Below are 27,106 nucleotides of genomic sequence, written 5' to 3' on the forward strand. Positions count from 1 at the left end.
AGTTCGGTGAACCGATGACATTCATAGCCAACCACAGTCATTTCTGTTGAGCACGTGAACATGATGGCAAATCAGCGCTGTTTAAGAAGGTGCTCGACAAATGTTCCCGTTTTTAAAATTTTAGTACCTATTGGTATCGGAATTTCAGTATCGTGACAAGCCTAATATATCTAAATATCTCTGCCAACATTCCCCCTTCTTTCTGAATGTGTGTATTTTGTGTGTATGTGTGGTCTGTTGAGTACTGCTGTTGTATTAATAGCCCCAGACATATTTATTTTGGCCAAAGACTATATTGTTAAATGCTTGTGTGGTCAATTTTATTTGTAACTAAAAGACGTACTGCCTGTCGGGGACAGTGCCATTACGCAAGGGCGCATTAAAAGAGTCACCTAAATAAAAAAAATAATAATAGTGAAGAACAATTTTTAAGACATTTTGTCCTGTTAGTAAAATTGTGCTTTTATCTGTGAGGAAACATATCAATGTGCGATTAGTTATTACCAGTGTCTTGAGTACATAAAAAAAAATGAATTAAAAAAACACAAGTACAGAAGCAGTTTTATCACAGGGCTCTGTTTGTGAAGGTCGACATTTCCCTTCGCATGAATTCCATGATTAATGGACACAAACGGTCTGGATTTCGCACAAAGGAGGCTTGTTTCATGGGTCTGACGTCCAAAAGAACCTTAAAGCAGGTACTTGGGTACTGATAATTTAGCACTAATGAGTTGTGTGTCATATGCCTTGATATTTGAATTGTAACTGTTTACTGTAAACGTCCCGTTCATGTCAATCCATCCGTTGAGCATTGACATGTGGACCAGTGGCTTAAATAGTTTTAGACAAGCTCCCTCAAACCCAAGTGTCTGTGTGCCTTACTGGAGTGAACTGGCGATGATCTATATTAGCTGTTGATTCCCCTTCTCTGGACAGATCTGTGAACTTTGTGCCATTTTGTTGTGTGCGTATCCAAACATCGACCTGTTTACCTGTGCTGTAGACGTGCATTTCTGGTTTCCAGGTGGAACTTTGCATTACTTCTTTTGTGAAGGTTCTTTTCTTCCATTTTGGCTGTTGAAATGTATTCTGTGCTTTTGAACTCTGTACTTTTGTATATCATGTTGTGAATTCAGAGTAATAAATTGATAGAGATGGTGTACCGTTTTTTTCCCCCTCTTTGTCTTTTTATTGGCTTTGGGACAAACCATGTGGTGAGCAAGTAAAAATACCCTATTCACTCTTTGATTGTTTTTACTTCTTTTAGATAATGTATTCTTTTGAAACAATCATTGCTACCAACATTCTCTAGAACAGGGGTGCCCAAACTTGATCATGGAGTGCCGGTGTCAAGCAAAGTTTAGTTACGATCCCAATAAGACACACCTGGGCTGGCTAATCAAGCTTTGCAGTCACACTAGAGCAGAGGTGTCAAACTCAATTCCTGGAGGGCCGAAGCCCTGCACAGATTAGTTCCAACCCTGCTTCAACACACTTTACCTGTAGGTTTCAAACAAGCCTGAAGGACTCAATTAGTTTGATCAGGTGTGTTTAATTAGGGTTGGAACTAAACTGCAGAGCTGCGGCCCTTTTGGAACTGAGTTTGACACCTGTGCACTAGAGTTTATGCGTGTGAAATTCTGTAGTACGGTGCTGTAAAAAAGGGGCAGGATTAAACAAAATGATTAGACATTTTTAAAAAAGCGAGCGATTGCTCCATATTTTAAATTCCTGTCCAGAGAAGTCATGTTTTGATCCTCGATTGGTCTCACGCAGTCAAGTACTGCGATTTGGCGATCGAGCTTGCGTTTCAAGTCTGACCTATTCACATGCGTCTGAATGGAAGTCTATGGGGAGAAAAGTCCAGTGTGACCCAGTCTACGGTGTTACCGCAGCCTTAGGCTTTCTCAAAACATCCTTGCAAGTGTGTTGAGGCAAGTTGGAGCTAAAATCTGCAGGACACCGGTCCTCCTGGACTGAGTTTGGACACCCCTGCTCTAGAAAGTTTTAAATAGACACATACATTTTACAAATAAAAACAGGAATACATTTACAGAAAGACAGTCAACAGAGAGCAAATACATATCTTACAATGAAATATCACATGGCTCAAAGCCAGGACTTCCTGTTTTAAATTAAAATTACAAATAACAATTAATAAATAGAGAGAATTAAATTAATCCAAATAAAGTGTCCAATTAAATTATTCACAAAACATTTGAGAAAGAAAAAATGTCCAAATTTGGATAAAATTGTTCTATCGCAATTTCTCTGTGCTTAAGTGTATAAAACAATAAAATACTCTTGACTTTTATTTAGATTATTTCACACTTTAAACCTTGTTGAGAAATGGGAATCAAAATAAACCTGAACCTACAAAATAACTAGCATTTTGAAGCCGCACTGTGATCCTTAAAGGGATAGTTCACCCAAAAATGAAACCTCATCATTTACTTACACTTAGTTATTTATGAATTTCCATCTTCTGTTGAACACAAAACAAGATAATGCTGGAAGAAAAGCAGCCATTCACATCCATAATAGGAGCAAAAAAAAAAATTTCAATAGAAGTGAATGGCTGTTTTTTCCAACATTCTCTAGAATTTTTTTCCTTTTGTGTTCAACAGAAGAAAGAAACTCAAACAAGTTTTGAACAATGAGAGGGCCAGTAAATGATGACAGAAATTCATTTTTGTGTGAACTATCCCTTTCAAAGGATTTTCTTATGTCATCAAATAACTATTGTTCTAAATATGCCTCTCTTGATCTTTATGGAGATCCAGAAGGGATGTGATGGTGGGGAAAAAATGGGTGGAAGAAAAATAAATTTGATGAGAGAAAAAAAAAACGAGTGATAGGAAAAAAAAAAAAAAAAAAAAAAAAATATATATATATATATATATATATATATATATATATATATATATATATATATATATAAAGTTTTTGTGTTCCCGTTCAAAACAGTTTTTCCACAAACACTGTTCACTTCATACATGTCAACCCTCCCGTTTTTATTCTATCCCGATTTTACCATTCTATCCCGCTATCATCCTATCAATAAGTATTTTCCCTTATTTCTCCCATATTTTTAATCTTGAAAGCACGTTGAAATATTAAAATGTCTGCATTCACTTCCACCCAGTTTCCCCCCACACAATCACGTCCCTTCCAGGTCTCTGTAGCTCTTTGACATTTTTGTTGATCTCTGTAAATCATGCGGAAAAAAGATTACGTCTCTGAGACAGTACTGGGAACTGGCTGTAGAGCAGCATTTAAAACGTAATGCTGCATTGCACTTTTATTTTGGCTCTTAAAATCTTTGGACAACACTTTTGTTCTTCAATTTACATTTTAAAAATATATAATAAAACTTGAGGTAAGCTGCATAGTATAACGCATCTGTAGCACTGGAGGTTCTGCGTTGTTTCATGGCATTTTCTAAATCAGAAACAGGCCATTGCCTGCTTATAAAAGAGCATGTGTGTGTATTTGACAGAGTAGAGATGCGGGTAATGGCAGTCCCTTTGCACGTCTACCTTGTGAAAGTGACTGTGTGATGATGTGTATGCAGTGTTCCTGCAGAGAGGAGATTCTCTGGCTTCTCAACCCCAGCTGAAGCTCAGTTTCTGGAGCAGTCGAGCTCACCAGAGGATACAAAGCCTTGCCGACCTGCAAAGAACACAAACGTTCTGCAGGCATTTTCTTTGTTTAATGTCATGCCAGCTTCTATGGCTATTTTCATAACAAGAAAAATGATACTGCAGCTTTGCATTTAAAAGAACAAGGAATGCATACATAGAGTAACCTAAACACGTGCATAATTGTTAAATAAATCATTTTACCTGCTCCAGGCCAGTGAAGGCCACCCCAAGGTTTACTCCATTTCGGGAGAACGTCAGTGTTCCTGCGCTTAAGTCCAACAGAACCCCAATGACTGTGTTTCTTTCATAAAAAGCCTCTGTGTATTTCCGGCTCCTTCCTTTATGCCAGATATAGCCTTTATATGACAGACCCCAGCTCTCACTGTCCATGCCTTTGAAGAAAGAAGCAAGACCATCAGAACAGTCAAACAGCCTCCATCATTCAAACAAAGCACAGACGTCTTTTGTATGATCTACTTTTTTCACCTTTGGTGTTAATCTGAGAGGCATTGAAGGGACACATTTCATGTTTGATAAAAAATGATCCACCTGTACTGCTCACTGCTTGATGTTAAAATCCTATCAAATGATTCTAGCTATATCACACTGGCTGTTTAAAAATCGCATACTTTGCCACTATAAAGTAGATGAAAAACAAAAAGTGTCAGCTGAATTCACAGTTCTCAGTGAAGCCAAGCAGCTAGATTACGTAGCTAGATTACGTTTATATATTCACATGTATATATTACATGTATACATGATTTACGCATGTATAATAGATATTTTTCAAGACACTTCTATACAGCTTAAAATGACATTTAAAGGTTTAACTGGGTTAATTTGGTTAACTGTGCAGGTTAGGGTAATTGGGCAAGATATTTTATAATGATGGTTTATTCTGTAGACCAGTGGTTCTCAAACTTTTTTCACCAAGTACCACCTCAGAAACAAATTATCTCCCCAAGTACCACCATAATGACCAGTATTGAAATAAAGTAGCGTAGTTGGCCAAATTAAGCAGCTACAGAACTGCACAGTTCGAAAACAGAGGCAGAGTCATATTCATATTTATACAGTTTTTGATTTTGAAATACATATTGCATGTACATATGACATAATTGTGAAACTTTTTGAAATCTAAACATTAACTTGTATGTAGATTGGTTTTTCCCAGAGGATGTCAAGCTGACAAAATACTGCTGCACTCTGATACACGTTTTATTTATGAAGAAATTTAAAAAGCACTGCAGTGTTTGGGGTTACTGTGTTTGTCTGAGATATTTAGTCTAAAGAAATTATATTCTATACAAAATATGAAGCTGATCAGTCGGTTCATGTCACGTGACTCGCGGTGCGGCATTCTGAAAAGTTAAGATGTTTTTTAATTGTATACGCCTGGAATACGCTAGCACCACGCACCTCTTTCTCTAATTCTGCGCCAATTGGATTGAGCAGCTGATGATAGTGATGCTATAAAGTAAACATTTTAAGCACATCGCTTTGATCGTATCCTTTAGAGAACAGCCAATGCTGATTACATTAGTGTTATCGTATGCATCAAATGATTAAAATTGTATTCATTTTTTTCTTTCATTACTCAGTGATCCCTCTGCGTACCACTAGAAGTAAGCCTGCGTACCACTAGTGGTACACGTACCACAGTTTGAGAACCACTGCTGTAGACTATCAAGAAAAATATATAGCTTATAGGGGCTAATAATTTTGTCCCTAAAATGGTGTTTAAAAAATTAAAATTGCTTTTATTCTTGCCGAAATAAAACAAATATGACTTTCTCCAGAACACAAAATATTATCAGACATACTGTGAAAATGTCCTTGCTCTGTTTAATATCCTTTGGAAAATATTCAAAAAAGAAGAAAAAATTTCAAAGGGGGCAAATAATTCTGACTTCAACTGTATATAACATACATTTAGTGCTGTGTAATTGCTCCATTTTATCAAAGTAAGTACTGATTGTCTTTCTAAAATTTGAGAGGAATGACCGTGATCAAATAAATGAGCAACAAGACTGTACTCACCTATGAGATTGACAAACGTTTGGTCTCCTGTGTGCAGCAGTGCATTTTGGGTACCGACCCCCACCATCACAGAGCTTCCATAAGGAGGCTCCAGGAACTCAATCTCCCAGTAATGCTCACCATGAGTAAAACCTAATGTAGAAATGTGTGTTATTGTTTTTTGTTCAATCCACAAAAATTTGTAAAAACAATCACGTTAACTTTATAGATTTGTGTTGGGACAACATGAAGGAATTGTGCGGAACCCAGCATTTTTTACAGTGTACTGGATAATACCAACAGGATACAACTAATAAAGCCTCACTGGCTAGTTAAAAATTAACTTGAGCCAGGCACAGTACAAACAGCTTTCCTTAATGTTCAGCATATTATCACTGAACAGTGATATACTCATAAAACAGCGTTGAAAAGGTTATTTTGGGAATGTAATAGGTTACAGATTAAAAGTTCACTCATTAACATGCAAAAAGCAGAGTATTTATTTTTATTGTATCAGTACAGTGATGTAACGGATTTCAATTAATTTGATTACTTTTCTAAATTTCTAACAAACGTTAATCAGTTTCAAAGATTTAAATTTGGCAGAGTTAGAGTTGAAAGAGCAAAGAGTTGATTACTTTTATTCGCACTTGAATTAACATTAGGACTAATAATAATAATAATAATAATAATAATAATAATAATAATAATAATAATAATAATAATAATAATAAAAAATAAAAGGGCAGGAAGGTCACTGGTTTGAGCCTTGGCTGGGTCAGTTGGCGTTTCTGTGTGGAGTTTGCATGTTCTCCTCATGTTCGCGTGGTTTTCCTCCGGGTGCTCCGGTTTCCCCCACAGTCCAAAGACATGCTGTACAGGTGAATTGGGTAGACTAAATTGTCCGTAGTGTATGAGTGTGTGTGGATGTTTTCCAGAGATGGGTTGTGGCTGAAAGGTCATCTACTGCGTAAAAACGCGCTGGATAAGTTGGCGGTTCATTCGGCTGTGACGACCCCGGATTAATAAAGGGACTAAGCCGACAAAAAAAAACAAAACAAAAAAAAACGAACAAAACAACAACAGGTATCAGACCTCAGCATCTCTTTTTACTTTGAGACAGTTCTGGGTTAAGAAAATTATTTTTAATAGCAGTCATGCTGTTTCTGAAACCAAATCTGTGCTTAAATATGACAGGAAACAATGACATCTAACCATGACTTGAAAAAAACCTTATCTTAGATCATTTAAAAATAAAATTAAGCATATACAAGAATCCAAATAGGAAATAAAAGTGATCAAATAAGCTTAAAATATGATGTGCTATAAACTGCAAATTTACTAAGAAAACCAATCAAAAGCATCATAATAGCACTGCTATTATAAATGACCATTAAATGACAGTAGGCATTGTGTACAAAAAATAAACAAAAGACAAAGAAAACTATATAATAAAAATATGTTATAATTATATTGTCCTAGCTTTGACCATGAATTTTTTTCAGGAAATATAATTGTTAACATTATCTTAAATAGGCCAACACATTTTCCTCAGTAACGGTATAAAAATAGCTGATTACCTTTTAACTAAACGTAATGCAGTTACATGTAACCAGTTACTCCCCAACATCTGATAAAATAGGGTAAACCTGTTTAAATGTAATAATGTACTTAAATAATACAACAAACTGACTCAGGAACAGCTAAGTGCCATTTTCTCTGTTTGGTATCCTCTCACCTTTGGTGCCTCTGACGCCTGCAGTGCCCTGACTGTCCAGCAGAGGGCTGATGTGGAAATACACGGCTTGTCGGCACACCGACACATGAGCATCAGGGGATTTACTGTCCGGGTCCCATTCCCAGCTCTCCTGACAGTGACCTCTGAGTGAGTGACACATTTACTCTCCTCCAGAAAACAAAACACATATACCAGTCACTATACGGTCAAAATATCTCATGTATCAGTATTAAATAAATGTTCAGTAAAGTCAAATTAACAGCAATACATATGTTATAGACTACGACTCTTCCAAGTTGAATAATTTAGGCTATTTCTTTACGTTTCAAAGCTGAGACCTTTCAGACGTGAAGCACACCACGTCCCAAAGGCTGCTACTATAATCAAAACATACGTGACTTACCAAATGTACGTGGAGTTCTGTAACCCAAAGTATAATTTGAAAGAGAAAAGACTCTCTTGGAGCTTAAAACCAGCTTTTGAAATGAAGTCTGTACCGCCACTGAGAGTTTTGTGTATGGGTGTTCACACAGCTGGACGATAGAAAAACATTTCACAACTGCTGTCAAACGACACTGAGTTCATCCCAATATGGAAGTGGGCGTGTTTGTGTTGTTGGTGCTCATGAATTATTAAAAAGCCGCTGCTGGCGTACGAATAGTCTTTTAGTGACGCGTCCTGAATAATATTCATAAGCCAAGCCTCTGCCATACTATTGGCCCGCATTTATTGAGCTAACGAATATTCATTAGCTACTGGATCCTCAGCGTTTGCCTCAAGGAGACACAATGTTCTTAACGGTGTCGGCGTGTTGGGTGTAACTAGTGTCACATTTGTCAAAGCAACTACCTACTCTTATTAAATTACTTATTCACGGATAAGTGTAAAGGATTACTGCTCAATTTAGGTAAATATAATGACCTTAAAGGGATAGTTCACCCAAAATTGAACATTTACTCATCATTCACTCACCCTCAAGTGATTCCAAACCAGTTTGACTTTCTTTTTGTTGTTGAACACACAATTATACGGAGTACTAAATTAAAACCTTTAACCACTGAATTCCATAGTATGGTAAAACAACTATTATGCATATCAGTGGTTGCTTTATTTCCGACATTTTTCAAAATATCTGTTCAAGAGAAAAAAAAAAAACTCAGTCACGCAAGTGAAAGCTCAGTAAATGGTGACAGAATTAAATTTTTTGGTGAACTATCCCTTTATATACTGCAAATAAATTCAACAGTTAAATAATTTATTTATCTGTTGTTGTTCTACAAATTCTCTTTTCAGAAAAATTATATTTTTTATCGCACATGCTTGATAATCAATAAGATTAGTTCATGATAATATACTGTATGTATGAAATATGGTGTAATGTTTTGGAACATTTGAATCATGTAACGTTTAACTGTTATTTATTTAAAGAGTGTTTGTTAGTAAAATGCTTAAGTTTACTTTTTTCAAACTAAATGTTATGTTTGAATTAAACTTAAAAAATCTTAGTGAAGTTTATTTATAAACTAATTTCGAGTATCACATGCTTACGATTGATCACAGCTGGTCCTGCACTAGCCAACTCGTGATTCACCAATCAGACGATTCCATAAGACACCATAAATAACCATAAGTTCCATATCACAGCCAGCTTCGTTTTGCTGTTTTCCAGTTTGTTTTACTTATATTGCCTATGCATTAATATTTATAGGGATTTTATGTAGTATTGTTTAAAGTAATTAAATGATTTTATATGGCATAGTTTAAATTCTTTTCAGACAGTGATATTGCCATTACTTAGTTAGAAACATACACTTGTTCTTAACCAGTTCTGAAGGGAAGAAAATGGATGGGACTTGTTTGAAATAAATCAGTTTATTACACAACATGTACATGCCATATTAACAAAGTGTGGGGGAGAAAGAAGACACTTAAAATAATTGAAGAAGGTCCAGCTCCTAATGACTTACCAACAAAAGCTTTAAAAAAACAACTCACCATTCAAAGACCTGACAAGATGTGATAAACTGTCCCTAATTAATGAAAGGATGACAGGTTATGGTAAATTGCATTTACAAGAAGCAAGTAAGCATACACAGACTCACAATTCACTTTTGTCAATGTTCACTGTAGTGCCATTCATGTGCAAGCCTATATTAAAATAAACAACTGGATTTATTCTCAGATTATTCAAGTTTTCCCTCACACAGATGATGTAGACTCTTCAGACAGTGTCACTGCTGCAATGACAGAATCCGCTTCTTTGACTTGTCAATATTCTGGATGTGTTGTCGTGATAATAAAACAAAGGCTGATAAAGGTTTATACATTCATTACAGTGAGCTCTACTTACACAGTTCTTCTTAATAATCTTCATAAATACAGAGGTGGGAATTTTGTTGTCGCTTTTTTTCCTTTAACAAAAGATGTCAACAATTCTCCTTATATCTTTTATTTTCCCTAAAGATGATTCTTTTTACAGCTCATTGCACATGGTAAACTGACATGAAACATGGTTAATGAATACATCCAAAGGGGGATGCTTTGGTGAAGGACGCAGAAAGAGAAAAGAGGTTGTGACTAATATATTTTCTGTTCTGTTCTATTGCAGAGTGTCCACAAATGCATCAAACTCATCAATGTTCTTCTCATAAACAGCCAGTTTCTCTGGAAGAGAGTCCTGCAAAGATACATGGTCACATTAACAAAGAGAACATCATCAACTTGTCACTCTTAAAACATATTAGAGCATGAATATAAAAAATCAGCCACCTTATATAAAGTATGCAAACAGATTAGGAATGCAACAATTCTGGATTTTTTTTGTATGATTATAGTCTGAGGAATAATTGCGATGTCACAGTTATCAGGATTATTATGCATTCATTAATTTTAAAACACTTCTAGCTTAGAAGAATCACATTAAAACTCCTTATATTTTAAAGTGTCATTAATTGCTGCTAAGTCACTAAAATACAGCACAAAATAACAATAAAAAACAAACAATAGACCATTTCTCTTTGGACTTAAAAATAAGTGAAAAAAGGTTTTGGCATTTAAACATAAGTGATGATTCTACACTAACAGATAATAAGAATAAATAAAAATAGTATGTGTCTAATGTAAATCCAAGCTAATTATTAGCTAAATATTTCCCTTTTAAAGTGAATAAATGTAGCCAAAGGCTGCTGAACCTGTCTAAAAGCCACTTTTGACTATATTAGAAAATTCTTTGGTATTTTCCTTTTGTATTTTTTTTTCCTCTTTAGAGTAGAAATTTGTATATTCCATAAAAAATATAAAGATGACCAATCAGTTCTTGTCACATGACTCACAATGCGCTTGAACCATTCTTTCGTCTCTGCCAATATGCGCCACACAATAAGCCACACACCTCTATTAAAAATGGCGAACTTGCGGACTCAAAAGACGGGATATGTGAATGGCCCTTAGTTAATAGCCTCAGCTATAGTTAATTCAGTGTGTGTGTGTGTGTGTGTGTGTGTATTAGCAAGCTCTGAACTTTAAACTAGCAATTCATATCAATCGAGATCCATAATTATGGAACATTTTTTAACAATACATTCAGGAATATTAAGATCTTTTGGGTTATTTAACCACCTTATTTCAATTTATCAACATTACTAAGGCAAATAGTTTTAATAGTCAAAAACAAAAATATTTAAACAAAATATCTCTTTATAATAAAATAAACATATGTGTTAAAGAGACTCTTAAACCTGATAAATAAAATGTTACAGTATGTGCAACTAAGGTCGATCAACATCTGTAGGGTGTCAATAATAACGATACAGTAAACCTCAAAGTCTGTAAACAAAACCAATTATGATAATCAAATCTGAGCTTTCAAGTAAAGGAACCAACCTTCATTATTTAAACACATATTGCAACATTACAAATTGGTAAGTTGAATGGCTATATTACCCCTATGTATTCAGATGGGGAGCTAGTGGCTGATGTGCACAAGAAAAGAAAGCAAAACGTCACTCTGATGCCATCCTTTTTTTATTTACAATCATCTCGTTGCTGCTATACGACACTCATTTTCGCATGTGTTATTATTCTGACCTGAAGTGACAAGCGCGAGTGCATGCTTTGCGTTTGTTTGAGGTAATTAGTTTGCTGTTATTACTGAAATGTGTATATTTTCAACTAGGTGTACGTCGTGCACGTCACATGCGCGCCTCCATTGGAAATGACAAACTGACACCCTAAGTTTATTGGTATTGCTTCCGAAACGTGTACTCATCAGCCACACTTTAATAAAATAATAGCGTTTTATACCAAAACTACATACCAAAAAATCAACACTGACTCTGTGTAGAAACGCGGTGTTGATAAGCCTTTATGATTAATTAGCCAAGCCAAATTAAAGCGTGGTTAATAGTGAAACCGGTTAATCGTTGCATCCTCAATACAGATTCACTTTCTAAAAGAACTACAGTTACAATTTTGCAATAATTTAAAGGTTTAGTTTACCAAAAATTAAAATTGTTATTAATTACTCAACCAAATGTTCTAATCCCCATTCTACGTCAGGACACAAATAAAGATAGTAATATAATGTACATTTATATAGCACATTTATACATCCAAAGTGCTTTACAATCATATAAGAAAGATATTTTAGATGAAATCTGATTGGCTCACAAAAGTGTTCTAGGAGCTTCATATGATTACAGTAGAAGTCACTGAATGTTTTGATTATGTTTTTATTTCCTTTTCTGTACTTTCAATGACACAGGACAATTGTTTTCTATGGAGGGTCAGAGAGCTCTCAGATTTCATCTAAAATATCTGTATTTGTGTTCTGATGGAAAAGGAAGGTCTAATAGCGTCAGGAAAGCATGACAGTGAGTAATTAATAGCTTTTCACTTTTGGCCGAACCAATCCTTTAATTGTTCTTCATTTCATTTTATAAACAGAACTAACTTCAACCATAGTTTGGTGCTAAAACCACTTAAAATGTCTTCATACCTACACTAATACTGTAATGTCAACCTGTCCCATACAGATTGCAAAAATGTGCAGTATGTGGTGTGACAAGAACATGTTTTTTTTCTTACCAAGTCTTCAGCCATAGACTGAGCGCTGACATCAATGGACAAGCTCGCAAGTTGAGGAGGGTTTTGAAACTCTCTGTAGAATGTGCCCAGATCCATTGGCAAAAGGTCATCCTTAGAGAATGCTGGTTTCTGTTCAGCGCACAAAAACACAGAATTCACCTTTCAGCACGATAGGAACCGTGTATCTGGCTTTTACCATACACTTCTTTCAAGGTTCAGCGAAGAAATCAATACGTGCTTGTTTACGCAATTGGTTTCACAGCCCATATTTCATATCCTGGCTGCCCACACTAAACAAGATGGTCTTTTGATGATTTTATTTCTTTAGTAACCTTTGTATTGATTTTGAACTCAACACAGCAGAACAGCGCTGCTCTGTCATGCAGAAACAGACTTTAAAAAGTAACATGATCAAGCAGGTCTCTGAGGTTTCTGAGGCAACATCAACTCACTAACTTCAAAGATTTCCACTTGGTGTGGGACACTGAATCATTCAGCGCACTGTATTTATGAAATAAAAACACTGAATGGTGAAGTCTTTTTTTATATTTATTACAGATCAATCATTTGTAGCTTTCTCTCAGGCCTGAGTATAAGATTCTTCTTTGTTAATAAATAATTGATTTGTCTGAATCATTAGCGTCTCCATCTAAGGCTTGATGAAACTCACATTGCAGTCAAACCTTTCACATGAGAAATTAAGACTGATTCTAATCAGTGCCTGGCTCATTCACACAATGTTTTGCCGATGCTTTTTGGTTTAATGTGCTTTCTGTTGTATACTGCTCAATGAATGTAGAGAACTTGACTTACTTTCCAGAGTGTGCTATATTTTATCACCTGAAATGTGCTTAAACTCCGAAGCATATTTAAATGAGGTTTTAATTTGATTCTAATTTTAATTTAGTTTACTTTTTGTACATTTTATTAATGATTTCAATGATTTTGTTAAAGTCATTTGGTGAACACATTTCTATTTAGTTTTAGCTTTAGTAATTTTAAATTTAACAAAGCACGTCGTACACAGCTTACATGAACTCTTGTGCTGCAAATCTAGTAATGATAATAAAACTATTTTTTAAAGAGACACTGAACCTAAAACCACAGAAATGCAACTTAAATAAAAGCAAAAATTATTAGCAAATAGAAAATAAAGAAAAACACTGTGCCTTATTTATTTTTCTATTCTGAATATTTTTAAATTAAAAAATTTAGCCCTTTTAACATGCTCATAAATGGTGACTTTACACTACTTAACATGGTGTGACTTATAGTGAGTTATGAGTTATTTTCTTGAAAGAAAAGAAAAAAAGTAATTATGTGCACACTTACAAAGTCAACCATGACAAAGTCATCATTTGGCTGCCCCCCACTGTGGCTTGAGTTGTTTGAGTGAAGGCTCCCTTGTAGTGGAGAAGAGGGAATTGGAGATGGAGGAGGATGCACCTGCAAACAGAAGAAATCATGGAGAGAGAGTGAGAGTAGAGTATACAGCTGCACAATAAGGAAATATGTTAATATCCTTAGAGTGGGGATTAGCTTTTTGACTTTGGTACCATTGGGTCATTTTCCTCCATGTCGTAAGATCTTGGAGCAAATGCAGCAAAAGGAAGATCCAGGCCTGTTGTTGTTACCTGGAAATTCACACAAACACAAAATATTAATATCCATTATAAACATCCACATGGAGATAATGTTTTTATTCGTATAAATATGCACTTAAATTAAATAATGCAACTTTAATATATACATTGGGAAAATTCTTGATTTGGGTGTCAATATGATCAAAAACAATGATCCTTCAACAATGATTCCTTAAACAGATCAAGTCTCAGTAACAGCATTTATAAATATATAAACTTTTCCATTTCTAATATATAACACAATATTTAGGAGCACCACTAAATTATAATATAAAAACAAAAATAATAATAACAACAGATGTTTCTTGGACACAATATTGACATGATTCCACAAGGATTAAGACAGTGAAGTCCGGCTTGCCATTACAGAAATACAGACAATTTGAAATATGAAATATACATTAACCAAATAAATGTCAACCTTTAAGAGGATTTAACCGACTTCTTGAACAGCCTTACTTCCGTAACCGTATGCTTAACAGCAGTTCATGGCAATGCAGAAAATTTAATTCATTAACTAGTATGAAAATGTGTGCTAACATTAACTAATGATATAATGTTTGCCCAGTTTTTTTTTATAAATCATGTGCACAAGTGTCTAACCTGAGTGGTGGCTTTGTTGACAAACGCTCCAACTTTCCTGGTGAAGGTTGTCTCTAGAACATCAGAGGGGGACACAGTCTTCACCTCACTACCACACACACACACACACACACACACACAAAGATACACAAACACAGACAAACACAAAGAATCAAACTTTGCTGAGCTAGTAAATCCATAATTTGAATCTCTTCGCACATTTACCTGCTACAAGATGTGGGTGGAGGCAACTGAGGGGGCTGTCCAGTGGGGCACGATGGGATACGACCTTGCTCAGCGCCAGTGCCGTGATTAGGCTGAGCTGGCACCTGTGGGATTCCTCCATCTTTACCCGGAACAACCATCTAATTAAGAGACACACATGGCCACCTCAGTCAGGGCAGAATAACACACATGCCCCAACTTCACCTGCTATTAACATGTTTTTAGTGATCCCATCCAATGCATCTGTTATGACCACCTGCGATAGGATTTGATCAAGACCCTTTCATCTCATTTCATCATGCTCTTCGTTAATTTTGCAAAAGTGAGGGAGAATGAGGGCTAGAGAATGAACTAACCTATGTTTTCTCACATATGAAAACATAATATTCATGGCAACGCAAATTTTGAGAGAAATCTATGCATTTTGGTGGAACATAGAGAAGTATGAATATCTGGTTTTTTAGTTCTTCTTGTAATACTTATGTCACGACAACAGATTAAGAGTAGTGGTCTTTTGTGGCAGTTTACATTTAATTTTGATAAAGTAAGGGTTTACACAGTGCTTCCCAGAGGTTTGAAATATACAGTATGTATGGTGGTAGCAGCACATAAATAGTTAACTATATGCGACAAACAAAACATAATTTGACTTTTAACGCTGTTATTATTATTATTATCATCATCATCAGTTTTAAACTTTTTCTTTCATAATGTATAAAATATAATGTATAAAATGTTATAAATTTATCATAAAATTACTAAAATATGGAACAAATGAAAAATAAACGACAGAAAAAAGAATAAAGACAGACAATATCTCTAAAGATTTATAACAATTACAAGACTAAAACGTGTAGATTTTTTAAATAAGACAACTGAGCTGATTAACCATTTCTATTGGTGTACGAATATTCTGCAGCCAATTTAGATGTCATTTTGTTCTCTCTGAGAATTGGTAAAGTTTTGCTGAGTCGTTTAGATTAAAGAATTAAAGTCTCTTTTGTGGCTGAGCGCAAATAAAAATTAATGACAGCTTAGAAAACAAAAGCCAAACCAAGCCTTGAACATTTATGTAGATTTAAAAACGCGGACGGATGCAAAAAGGTGTGGGTCTCTGTCTGTGGTAGTGTTGATAGTTCTCGTGCACACAGAACCAGTAGTATGAAATGGGTAAAGGAGAATGGATTTTCCACTACTTAATCAATCGCGGATGTTTGATTATATTAGGCAGATACGAAAAAAGTGTAAAAGGATGTTAATTATGGTAAAAAAAAAATGTGTCACTAAATATATTTGGGGGGCCGTTAATATAACTGGGCGGCCTGGCAAAGTAAAGTCTTTGTGTGGGAAACACTGGTTTATACTTAGAAAACATTGCCATCAGATGCTTTTTTTGAAAGCCTCTGGAAAATAGTGGACGAGTCCAAAATGTTTTAGACCTTTTTTACTTAGAATGGATGAAAGAAATGTCTTACAATGTTGTTATTGAAAATTAACATACACAATCATAAGTAAATTAGTGGTTTAAAAAAAAGTGAGGACCCATTTTAGGCAATTTGTAAACAGATAGATATAATGAAATGCTATGGATTTATGAATTTTGTTCCATGGAATTATATTCAATTATTTTTTTAATTTAGTATTTTGTTGTATACATTTTTATTTGCATACAGTATTTTTTATAACATATTTTAAATGCTCTGCGGTTTAATAAACGTTGGAGTGGGAAAGCAGATACCGAAATGTTGACTGTTGAGTGACTGTTTACTGGGTTTTTGTAGCAAACTTAAAATGTATAAAATTGTGTGCACTGTGTATAGAGATGTTTGACTTATATAGACATCATGTAGACTGATCAGTGTCTGACTTGAAGCACAGCAAGCAAGTTAAATATTTGGTCAAAACTAGGATGGCACTGAGGCAGTCATTTGGCTTATTCTGCGCAGCTTCTCAAGAAAACTATGACACTGGTCAGATTCACCAGCATGGCTTCAGTTTCATTAATGCAATACATTTTTTGTGTGTGATATTGCCATTTTAATGTATCAAAATTACTTAAAAAAGAACTTGTAAAAAATAGACACCACTTTTTTGGAATTTAAATAGTACAGGCTTTTGTTTAAATTTATTAAAAAAATAAAGCATCTGAAATATTTATAATATATATAAGGTATGCAAACCTTGTGAGTATCAATACAGTGTCAGACTTTAGTGGCCAGTAAAATACATAGTCACTTTGTTAAGACTGTCCAAAAGGGATGGTTCACACAAAACAGAAAATTGTGTCAGAATTTATTCATCATTTTTTTGTTACCACCTGTAACCATTGGCTTCCATACTATTTGTTTTTTCCTACTATGGAAGTCAATGGTTACATGTGTCTAACATTTTTCAAAATAACTTATTTTGTGTTCACCAGAAGAAAAAAACTCAGTTTGAAACCACTTGAGGGTGAGTAAATATGGAGTCAATTTTCATTTTTGGGTGAACAATTTCTTTTAAGAGCAAGTTTGACCAACTTCCTTTTTGGATTCAAATTAGAGCATTTGACTAATTTGTAACTGACTTTAAAATGCTATAAGTCTTGAGAAATGGTGAAAAAAATGTTTTAAAACTAGTTTAAGTGGTTTATGCAACCAGCCCCTGCTCTTCCAACTCCTACCCAAGCTAAGCATTTAAATTGAGCAAGTGGAAAACACCCTATGTGCAGTCGCAGTGTGTACGGTACCTGGTGAGGATGTGCAGCACCAGTACAAGCTGTAGGATGGCACAAATCCACAGTTCCCAGAGGAGGAGTCTGATATGACAGACGCGAGCTGTACAGCTGAGAGACAAAAAGAGATTTGAGTCACAACAGAAGTCAAATTGAAGAATAAGAGGTGTTTTCAAGTCCAGTATAGAAATCACTGCAGAGTAGAGGTCAGGAGGAAACAGTGAATTTGTCTGAGCATACACACGGATGCTTGAAGTTAAACAGCAGGCAGGTGAGCTCAAGGAAAAGGCAGCAGCGATTGCAGTGTGCTTTTGCCTGAGCAATGCTCAAACAGTCCCTTGGGTGGAAGAGACTGTACAAACCTTTTTAATTAAAAGGTTTTTTGAGGTTACGAAGGGTAAGCAATGGAGAATAGGTTACTGGAGCAGGCCACACACACACACACTCTGTAATTAATCTACCAGCTGCATGCATGTCCACACACACACACACACACACACACACGCACGCACACACACACACACACACACACAAACACTGGACTCACTTGCTGTGAGATGCCAAGCCCCATGAGGGGAACCTTCAGCGTGGCCATCAGAGCTGGCTTAGGTGTCTTAAAATGTGCCTGACTTACAGTACACACACACTACATGCACACGGACAGAAAAAAATAAAGAAAGAGAGAAAGGAAGAAAAACAAGGGCAAAAAAATGAAAGCACTACCACAAAAATAGATCATGGGGAAAGAGAATCTGATGCCATGGTCAAAAAAAATGCCCCTCAATGAATTAGTTAACTCTTTAATTTCGACAAAAGATGGATATTTGAAACATGAAAGCAAGTACACAAAGACTAGTGATATTATTTTAACATTATTAATAATATTATTATTTTAATTTTAATATATATATATATACATTTATATATATATATATATACATTTATATATTATATACATTTATATATATATATATATATATATTTAATTTATTATATATAACACTGTGAAAACACAAGGACAGCAGTCACAGTTCATATTAATGATTGAACAAACAACAACAATAAAATAAAATCATAAAAAGAAAGAGTCTTGTTAATCAAAAGTCTAGTTCATCGGGGAACTGCCAAAAAGATTCTTGAAAGCAAACAGCTTACTGATTGTGATAGTTGAACAACTAATGTTGTAATGACAGGCTGCACTACACCTCTACTGAGGCCTGGCCTGTACAAGGAAGGAAGTGAAAAGTTGTTTTGTTAGGACAGAAGGGTAGGTGTTAATAATGGCATTACCTGTGATGGTGGGGAGGTGGAAAAGGATGTGGTGCAGACCTCCTGAGAGTCTTCTATCCCTGCGTAAGTCCCTCCATCATCTTCCCCAGGTGCTCTGAGACAGAGAGAAATGAGAAAACAAAAGTATGAGGACAGAGGTTAAGAGAGCAGAATTACCAGTATGTACTATCAGCATGCAGAAGAGAATCACTGAAAATTATAGTTCAAAATCATCTTGTGTGATTGGAAAAAACAATATTTAAATATTCTTAAATGCACTACATAGATGATATCATTAGATGGGTCTATGGTACAAATTTCAATTGTTTTTTTTTAATAATAATAATAATAATTTTTAAATAGAAAAAAGGCAATATTAATACAGCAAAATATTAATCAAATTTAAAGAGAGAATTTATACATTAATATATTTTCAAATGTAATTTAGGAGTGTGAGTTTACATTTTTCCTTTTTAATATCACATAATCCTTCAGAAATTATTCTAATATACCATTTTTTAAAAATATAATAAAAAATAGCATGGTAGTAAATTAATAAATACATTCATTGAGCAATTATTTAATCGATCACTTTCCAAACACACCTTGTTTGTTGTTACAAACCTGTAGCTGCAGGGATGTGTGTGTGCCATATTAGTGAAGGGACGCTCCACAAAATGATCAATGATAATACCCATGATAGGGCCTGTTCTCTCAAATTGTCTGTGAGACAACACAAAGACAACATCTTTCATAACACCACTACAAAACCAGAATACAAAACTATTGCATTGTATACAGGAATCTGTCATTTATACCTTGAAGACACAAGAGCCAAATTAGTGCGATATGCACAAGACAAAGTGATGGTGCCAATGGGAGTGCCAACAATACCCACTCGCACTGTCTGAAAGCCTGAAGAGAGGATAAAAAACATGAACAAATAAACAGCTGGCTATAAAACAGCCAAATGTCCTTTATTAGTATTCTGGAGAAAATGCCTCGTGTTTTTACCTTCCCCAAGACCTGTCAGTTGCACATCTCCAAAATAGATCCTGTTAAAAAAAGAAAAAGATAATTTAAAAAGGTTACATTAAAATACAATTTTGCTTTAAAGCAGCTATAAACAAAGCAAGTGTCATTATTCAGCTAACCTTGATTAAGTTCAATAACAGTGTGAATGTTGCAAAGTATAAAACATGATTAGGTATAAAACAGGGTATAAGTACTGTAACAGTATACAAAGTGAAATGAACATTCTAGGCTGAAAACGAAAATGCTTTTGTGATTATTATTTGTAAGAATTTTGTAATTTAACTCAATAATTTAGATTACACTGATTTAAAAAAAAAACACACAGGCTAGTAAAATAACCACATTTTACTGATAGTCAACAAATAGAGGTGTCATTTTACAAGTGTTGTCATTACATCACAGTAGCTCTATGACAAGCAGCAGGAATTAATACAACACAGAAATGTCTAGTCAGCGCATCATTTGAGTGAACTTTGGTTTTCCGGTGAGTGTGTGGTTTACGCATAGAAAAGTATACAGGTTCTTAAATTGAATATCCACAAAGTGGAATACTAATTGGATTCATAGTGCAGAACTTTCCATGTCTGATGTGAAAATTGGCTGGTGGGAGATTAAAACCAGTGCGCTGAACACTTCAGTACACCATAACCTTTTTTTTTGGCTTTTATTTTTTGCCGTTTTTTCTTTTGGATAATATTCAGCAGCTGAAAATTCAGAGCATCACTAGTATAAAACAAATTTATTAAAAAGTTCAAGTCAGTTTATGCAACTCATGTCAGTTTAGTGTAGTAGAAGCTGTTTAATTTGATAATAGTGTAAAGCTTGAACAAGATAGCAATAATATTGTTATAAAGTTTCAAGATCTCTTTCAAGGTCAAGCTGTACAGATGATTTTTGTTACTCTGTATGAAACCATGACATACGTATTATGGGGCCTTGAAGAGCGAATAAGAATGTGTGTTTACCTGTAGAGTATTACATAATCATGGCCTTGTTGACGTGAAAGCTTGTAAGCAGGAGTCACCCTTGTGATGGCCAGTAAAGACTTGAGCAGCAGAGACAGTCGATTATAAACTGTATAGGACACTTTAATGTCCTTATCACACCTGGAAAAAATGCAACACCTTGTTATGTTTAGGTATATGTTAACAATGTATCAATCTTTACACAAAGCAGTTGATAGCTTATGTAGAGGATCTGAGGGTTCTTACTTCTCATTCATTTCCAAACACCATGTTTCCAGCTCCATTGAGTCTCCCTGCATTGACAAAGAAGCGTATTAATACTCAGGTAAACTCCATTTTAGTCTTTTGTTATTTTTCAGGATACACATTATTTGTTTTTTTTCTGATTTTCTTGTGGAGATTTTAAAGACTTTAAGAACTACTTTAAAAAGTGGACAGAAATCTCTTAGATTTGAGTAAAATATCTTTATTTGAGCTTTGTTTAGGGTTTGCATTGATATGAGTGTGAATTAAATTCTAAATTATGACTTAAAATTATGATTTTCATTCTGGTGTGAAAAAAATCCTTAAAGCATTTAAACATCAATATTTTGCTTTTGATTTTTCATTGTTTTAAAGCAAAACAAGACCTCTGAGGTTTTGAGGGAGATCTCCACACACATAGATCGCCCGATGCCAGGCAGTTGTCCAGCAAGAGCTTTTTTTGCTTCATGAGTGACCTCGGGGATGTCCTTTATTGCCAAATTAAACTGATAGAGAACAGAAAAACACAGGAGAGCTCATGTTAATTATGGAGTAAAGACAAAAATTGTCCATTTGTAAGGAGCATCCTTGAAATTTCTTACCCAGTCCGAACCTGTCGGTGATGAAGACGAGCAAGTGCTGATCTTCTCTCCAAGCCGGGCTTGCACTATAACCTGCACTGTCTGAAAGACACAGGTAAAACAAAGGACATCATGACATGATTAACTACGATATCAGACTGCTGTAACGTATCTTTGCATTTTAGTTTGTAATGCAATCACCTTCAAAGCAAAGAATTTGATGAATTTATCTAAGTCTTTCTTGTCCTGTGGGCTCAGATCACTATCCATTGTCGCACGAGCCTAAAACAAATAAAAGACAATTTCCTTAGTAAAGTAGGAAATGAGATACAGCAAACAATTAGCAAGACAGTAGCTGAATAGACATATTTAAAAAAGAGAGCCATTCAGAACATTTACTAGTGGAAGATGCTCCTTAAGAACAATTTACATTTACACAAAATTTAATGAAGCAAAACCTTTTCCCTATTTCTTGCTACCCTTCTTAGTACTTTTATAACATTAGCCTAAATATCTTTATATTATCTACTCTTACCTACACGTTGACAATTTAATAGAATATTTGAATAACTGATGACAGACAAATCTGATTCTGAAAGGTAAACGGACTTGTTATTTCTGTAATGCATATCTAACTCACCTAATTACATAACAATAAATAACATAATATTATATTAGTATAATATTACTATAATAACATCATGCCACTGGAGCCACATGTGCCTGTTCTGGTGGCAGTTATCGTTTCACTTGAATATCCTTTTTATTACTATAAATGCAAATAATGCGTCCACTAACCCATCACAGACAAAACACCAATGCAAAACACACACACACACACACACACACACACACACATAATTATCACCACTGTCCAGACATGAGAAGATAAATAAATGAACTTTTAAGTATCTAAGTTTTAACTGTTCACGTTTATAAGCAAACTAAGCGACAAAAGAGAGAACATTTTATGCACTAGGTTAGATATTGTCATCTATGGTAAAATACATAATAAACGGTTGTCTTGCTCTTTTACTTTCATTAACAGTAATAGTAATCGAATTCGCTGATATCTTTAGTGTCATCAGTGCTGTCGCATCCCACACAGCTCGTCGTCAAACAACAACAGAGCATTAACGTTAGTCTCTCTGAAAACCCCTTCATAATAGCGTTTGTCAACTGACAGTTCGCCCGACTCGATATTTAAGAAACAGAAACCTGCCGTTTGTGTCTGAAAGCCAAAACAGTAGTGTGTTTACATTTGTGTGCCCGTGCAGTCAATGCTAACGACTTAGCAAAACGCGCACATACTTACAGCTCATCACAGAGTGCAGATTCAACTGTTAACACGTAGAATATGACGTTAACGGTGCAATACACCGTAGCTGATTATGTGAAAAGAAAAAATACAGCTTAAACTGTCCTGTATCCTCAGTTAATCACATATTAGCACCGCAACGTCACAAACTGACGGGCGCTCCATTTTTGTTTATTTTGCTTGTTTGCCTGGGTCACAAATGTGAATTGTCTGTACTGATTCAACACTTTCGTTATTTTTCAGATGAATATTGATATATATATATAAGTCTCGTAATATAAAAGTATGCACATATATTATGTGATATATTTTAATATATGTATATATCCTGTTTTTAATTTATTTTCAAAACTGTCTTACATAAATGTCGAAAGTGCAGATCTTTACCGGGAAGTTTGTTATGGTCGTCACGTCGTGTTTTAATGTCGGCGTACACAAACAACCGCTGGTGCTGGTAATGATCTATTCATTCCTTATTAAACTGAGTGTTTCCTGTACTTTAATGATTATCGAATTATGCATATTCTGTTCAACGTTAGATAAACAGTATGAAGAGTCGATTGCGTTTAGCGTTCTGAAAAATAGCTCGAAAACCAGGCAGGAAACTGGATCATAGTTTAGTTTATGTGAGATAAATAACGTTAGTGTTTTTGTGTTAAACAGTAGTCACACAATAAAGACATAAAAACATTAAGCACGACATTTTATTGCATTGATTGCACCGCTTGGGTTATTAGTTCATATGTATTGTTGAAATGTTGTCTGGTACAAACAGGAATGATAGGGGGTTTGTGAAGATAAAAAACATAAAAAATTAAATAAAATGAATTTCATAACTAATACAATTATAGTATAATACAAAATAAGTTATTAAAATTGATTAAATATATAAAATGAATTAAAATGTAACAAGTTTGATTTAATTATATAATCTTTATAAAAGATAAAGTATAAAATACAGCAATAAGATTTAAAATAAATACACATTTGATTTGACAAAAAAACAAACAAACGAATTTTAACAAAAGAATAAAATAAATACAAGGTATTTAGTCTCAAATTAATAATTAAAATGTGATTTAATGAATAAAAATTGCTGTATTAAATAATAAAACAATGATGTCACTTAATAGATACTAAATGTTTTCTAAATATTAATTTTTGTTGCATTTATATAAATTACATTTACACATAATTAAATATCTTCGTACAAGGAATTATATAGATCTCTTTAAAGCATTGGTCTCAAGCTCAATTCCTGGAGGGCCACTGCTCTGCAGAGTTTAGTTCCAACAACCTCCAACTCAAACCTGCTTAATAGTCTCTTGTAGTTTTAAACACCTTGATTAGATGGATCAGCTGTTTTTTTATTAGAGTTAGATAAAAAAAAAACTGTGCAGAGCTGCGGCCCTCCAGGAATCCAGTTTGAGACCTATGCTTTAAACATTTTTAGGATGTGGTTCCTCACACACAGAGGATTATATCTATAGGTCTAAAATATTGAAAACCTTTGTCCTAGTAATATAATTGTGTGTATCATGGTTTCATTATTGGCATGATATTACATGACATTCACTGCTCTTCACGTGTGTCCTTTATTCACAGATCCTCCAGAGTGTGTGGAATGGCACTCTCTATTGCAATTCTAGACTGTGACCTGCTTCTGCATGGTCGTGGTCACAAAACTCTTGATCGATTTGATATCGAGACCGTGTCGGATGACTTTCTGCTGAACACATTTGGCTTCCCACGTGAGTTCATTTATTACCTGGTGGAACTGCTAAAGGATAGCTTGCTGAGACGCACACAGCGGTCGCGAGCAATTAGCCCAGATGTTCAGATTCTTGCAGCCCTGGGATTCTATACATCCGGCTCTTTCCAGAGTAAGATGGGAGACGCGATTGGCATCAGCCAGGCTTCCATGAGTCGCTGCGTTTCTAACGTCACCAAAGCTCTGATCGAGAAAGCACCAGAGTTCATCGGCTTTACTAGGGATGAGGCCACCAAGCAGCAGTTTAAAGATGAGTTTTACCGAATTGCAGGAATACCTAATGTGACGGGAGTTGTGGACTGTGCACATATAGCCATTAAAGCTCCCAATGCGGATGACTCTTCCTATGTAAATAAAAAGGGATTTCACTCGATCAATTGCCAGTTAGTATGTGATGCCAGAGGACTGCTGTTGAGTGCTGAGACACACTGGCCTGGTAGTTTGACAGACAGAGCGGTCTTTAAGCAGTCCAATGTGGCAAAGCTGTTTGAAGAGCAAGAGAATGATGATGAAGGTTGGCTTTTAGGTGAGACCTGCAACCTGTTCTTGATATTGCTAAAGAATCCTGTGATTTAGTTTAAATCTGAAATGTTTTTTTCTGTCTCTCGCCTTTGTTGTAGGTGACAACCGATATCCTCTAAAGAAGTGGCTGATGACTCCTGTGCAGAGTCCAGAGTCTCCTGCTGACTACCGCTATAACTTGGCTCACACAACAACGCATGAGATTGTAGACCGCACATTTAGAGCCATTCAGACACGTTTTCGGTGTTTGGATGGGGCGAAGGGTTACCTGCAGTATTCCCCAGAGAAATGCTCTCATATAATTCAGGCCTGTTGTGTGCTGCATAACATTTCCCTGCAGTCCGGCCTTGATGCCTGGACCTTTGAGAGGACAGAGGCCACCGACCAATCAGGGGAAGATATCGATCCATCTGACACTGATGACCCAGAGGCTCTGAGAGTTCGACAGGAACTCATCCAGAATCATTTCAGCTAGGATGGGAATGTAGGAGTTCACAATGAAATAGTTTTAATGATACACATGTCATGCTGATGACTCCCTGCATGTTAAGATTTTGATAAAGGATGAAAAGTGTATTATTTACTCACCATCATGCCCTTTTAAACTTGTGTATGACTTTTGTCTCCTTTTGCAACTCTAAAGGTAATATTTTTAATAAAAGCGTGCAAATTAAAGAGGTAATCACTGATTTTGTGTGTATGGAGGAAGACGGATTTTGTTTTGTGTTGTTACTGGGATACTTTAGGAATTAAAGACATGGGCTCTTATCACAAACTATTGTCATTTCAATTTCCTTTTTAGGCCCATATTTAAATTCTATTTTGTCTAAAGATCTACATTATTATAATTTTATTATTATTATTAATATGTTTTAATTTTTATTATTCAAAGGGCCAAATTCTGACTAAAAAAGTTGAATGGGGTGGCCAGTTTTTTTTTTCCTAACAGTTTTTAATTTAAAACTTGCAGTATTTAAAAATGCAGTATTTAAATCTCAAAATTAAAATGAAAACAAGTTGAATAATCCTAAAAAGGTCCAGTTTTTTTTTTTTTGGGGGGGGGGGGGGGGGGGGGGGGGGGGAAACCACCCCTTTTACCTGGCTGACTACGGACCTGCTTTTTAATATTTTACTTAAAATCGTGGACATGTAAAATTGAATCATCAAATAGCACATCAACCATAGTTGTGTTTCTGCATTTACGACAGGTGTGTTATTTGATGATGATGATGATGATGATAATGATAAGCCTTTATTTGTCACATAAATTTTTAAATGTAGTGAAATTGGACCCCTCCGACCATACACAAACATCACAAATTTTAGGGGAAGACAGGTCAGATGAGAGGTAGCTTTTAGAAAAAGGAAATAAGATGCATTAGGGAAAAGGGAGAAAAAAGTCCCCTGAGACTATCCTTGAAGCAGGAAGTTTGCTTCTTAACTTGCTATTAACTGCTGACAAAACAAAAGCAAACCTCCTGCTAGTTATTTATAAGTCCATCTCCATTCAGATCAAAAGGTTCTTTTTAGTTCATTTAATCAGAAACACTCACCTAGTAAGAGTTTGGTCCTCAAAGGTCTCCACTGATGCTCTTTAGTCTGAGTGAACGATATATCAGGACAAGAATATAAAGCTTTTAATTTTAGCCCGGGTTAATTAATGGTTTTGTTGGCGGCAAGACTGAGTAGGCTGTCTCTGCTGCTCCGGAGGCTCCACTGTCAAAGGCGATAAATCATCAGGTTGTTTAATGAG

At 35.2% G+C, this 27,106-nt stretch overlaps 3 protein-coding genes across 6 annotated transcripts; 1 reads left to right on the plus strand and 2 right to left on the minus strand.

Moving 5' to 3' along the window:
* Positions 1 to 3,251: 3,251 nt before the first annotated feature.
* On the minus strand, positions 3,252 to 7,965 carry si:dkey-23n7.10. The gene is made up of 5 exons (XM_087261564.1): positions 7,805 to 7,965; positions 7,402 to 7,569; positions 5,685 to 5,816; positions 3,846 to 4,036; positions 3,252 to 3,672 (listed from the first exon to the last, which is right to left on the minus strand). The coding sequence occupies exons 2-5, from the start codon at positions 7,559 to 7,561 to the stop codon at positions 3,469 to 3,471; spliced, it is 687 nt and encodes a 228-aa protein (XP_087117690.1). The 5' UTR covers positions 7,562 to 7,569; positions 7,805 to 7,965; the 3' UTR covers positions 3,252 to 3,468.
* A 1,292-nt stretch (positions 7,966 to 9,257) lies between these two features.
* atg13 (ATG13 autophagy related 13 homolog (S. cerevisiae)) lies at positions 9,258 to 27,074 on the minus strand. Of its 4 annotated transcripts, none has more exons than XM_087258980.1 (18): positions 26,907 to 27,074; positions 21,944 to 22,024; positions 21,764 to 21,844; positions 21,548 to 21,667; positions 21,165 to 21,211; positions 20,919 to 21,059; positions 19,933 to 19,973; positions 19,737 to 19,833; positions 19,543 to 19,641; positions 18,940 to 19,033; positions 18,197 to 18,295; positions 17,665 to 17,760; positions 14,937 to 15,076; positions 14,733 to 14,820; positions 14,043 to 14,120; positions 13,819 to 13,932; positions 12,487 to 12,615; positions 9,258 to 10,078 (listed from the first exon to the last, which is right to left on the minus strand). In XM_087258980.1, the coding sequence occupies exons 2-18, from the start codon at positions 22,010 to 22,012 to the stop codon at positions 10,001 to 10,003; spliced, it is 1,611 nt and encodes a 536-aa protein (XP_087115106.1). In that variant the 5' UTR covers positions 22,013 to 22,024; positions 26,907 to 27,074; the 3' UTR covers positions 9,258 to 10,000.
* On the plus strand, positions 23,489 to 26,028 carry harbi1 (harbinger transposase derived 1). Its single transcript, NM_001003734.1, has 3 exons — positions 23,489 to 23,514; positions 24,666 to 25,357; positions 25,452 to 26,028. The coding sequence occupies exons 2-3, from the start codon at positions 24,685 to 24,687 to the stop codon at positions 25,826 to 25,828; spliced, it is 1,050 nt and encodes a 349-aa protein (NP_001003734.1). The 5' UTR covers positions 23,489 to 23,514; positions 24,666 to 24,684; the 3' UTR covers positions 25,829 to 26,028.
* Positions 27,075 to 27,106: the final 32 nt, after the last annotated feature.

This window comes from Danio rerio, chromosome 7 (assembly GCF_052040795.2).
Source record: "Danio rerio strain M-AB ecotype USA chromosome 7, GRCz13ab, whole genome shotgun sequence".
Lineage (NCBI taxonomy): Eukaryota > Metazoa > Chordata > Actinopteri > Cypriniformes > Danionidae > Danio > Danio rerio.

Excerpts from the sequence above, each read along its gene's own strand:
- harbi1 (NM_001003734.1), top strand. The coding sequence starts at position 24,685 with ATGGCACTCTCTATTGCAATTCTAGACTGTGACCTGCTTCTGCATGGT. Across the intron at positions 25,358-25,451 it reads TGATGAAGGTTGGCTTTTAG|GTGACAACCGATATCCTCTA; the intron begins GTGAGACCTGCA and ends CCTTTGTTGTAG.
- si:dkey-23n7.10 (XM_087261564.1), bottom strand. The coding sequence starts at position 7,561 with ATGTGTCACTCACTCAGAGGTCACTGTCAGGAGAGCTGGGAATGGGAC. Across the intron at positions 4,037-5,684 it reads AACGTTTGTCAATCTCATAG|GCATGGACAGTGAGAGCTGG; the intron begins GTGAGTACAGTC and ends CTTTCTTCAAAG. Across the intron at positions 3,673-3,845 it reads CCTTCACTGGCCTGGAGCAG|GTCGGCAAGGCTTTGTATCC; the intron begins GTAAAATGATTT and ends TGTTCTTTGCAG.
- atg13 (XM_087258980.1), bottom strand. The coding sequence starts at position 22,012 with ATGGATAGTGATCTGAGCCCACAGGACAAGAAAGACTTAGATAAATTC. Across the intron at positions 19,034-19,542 it reads ACACATCCCTGCAGCTACAG|AGCACCTGGGGAAGATGATG; the intron begins GTTTGTAACAAC and ends TCTCTGTCTCAG. Across the intron at positions 15,077-17,664 it reads GTGCTGCACATCCTCACCAG|ATGGTTGTTCCGGGTAAAGA; the intron begins GTACCGTACACA and ends TCTCTTAATTAG.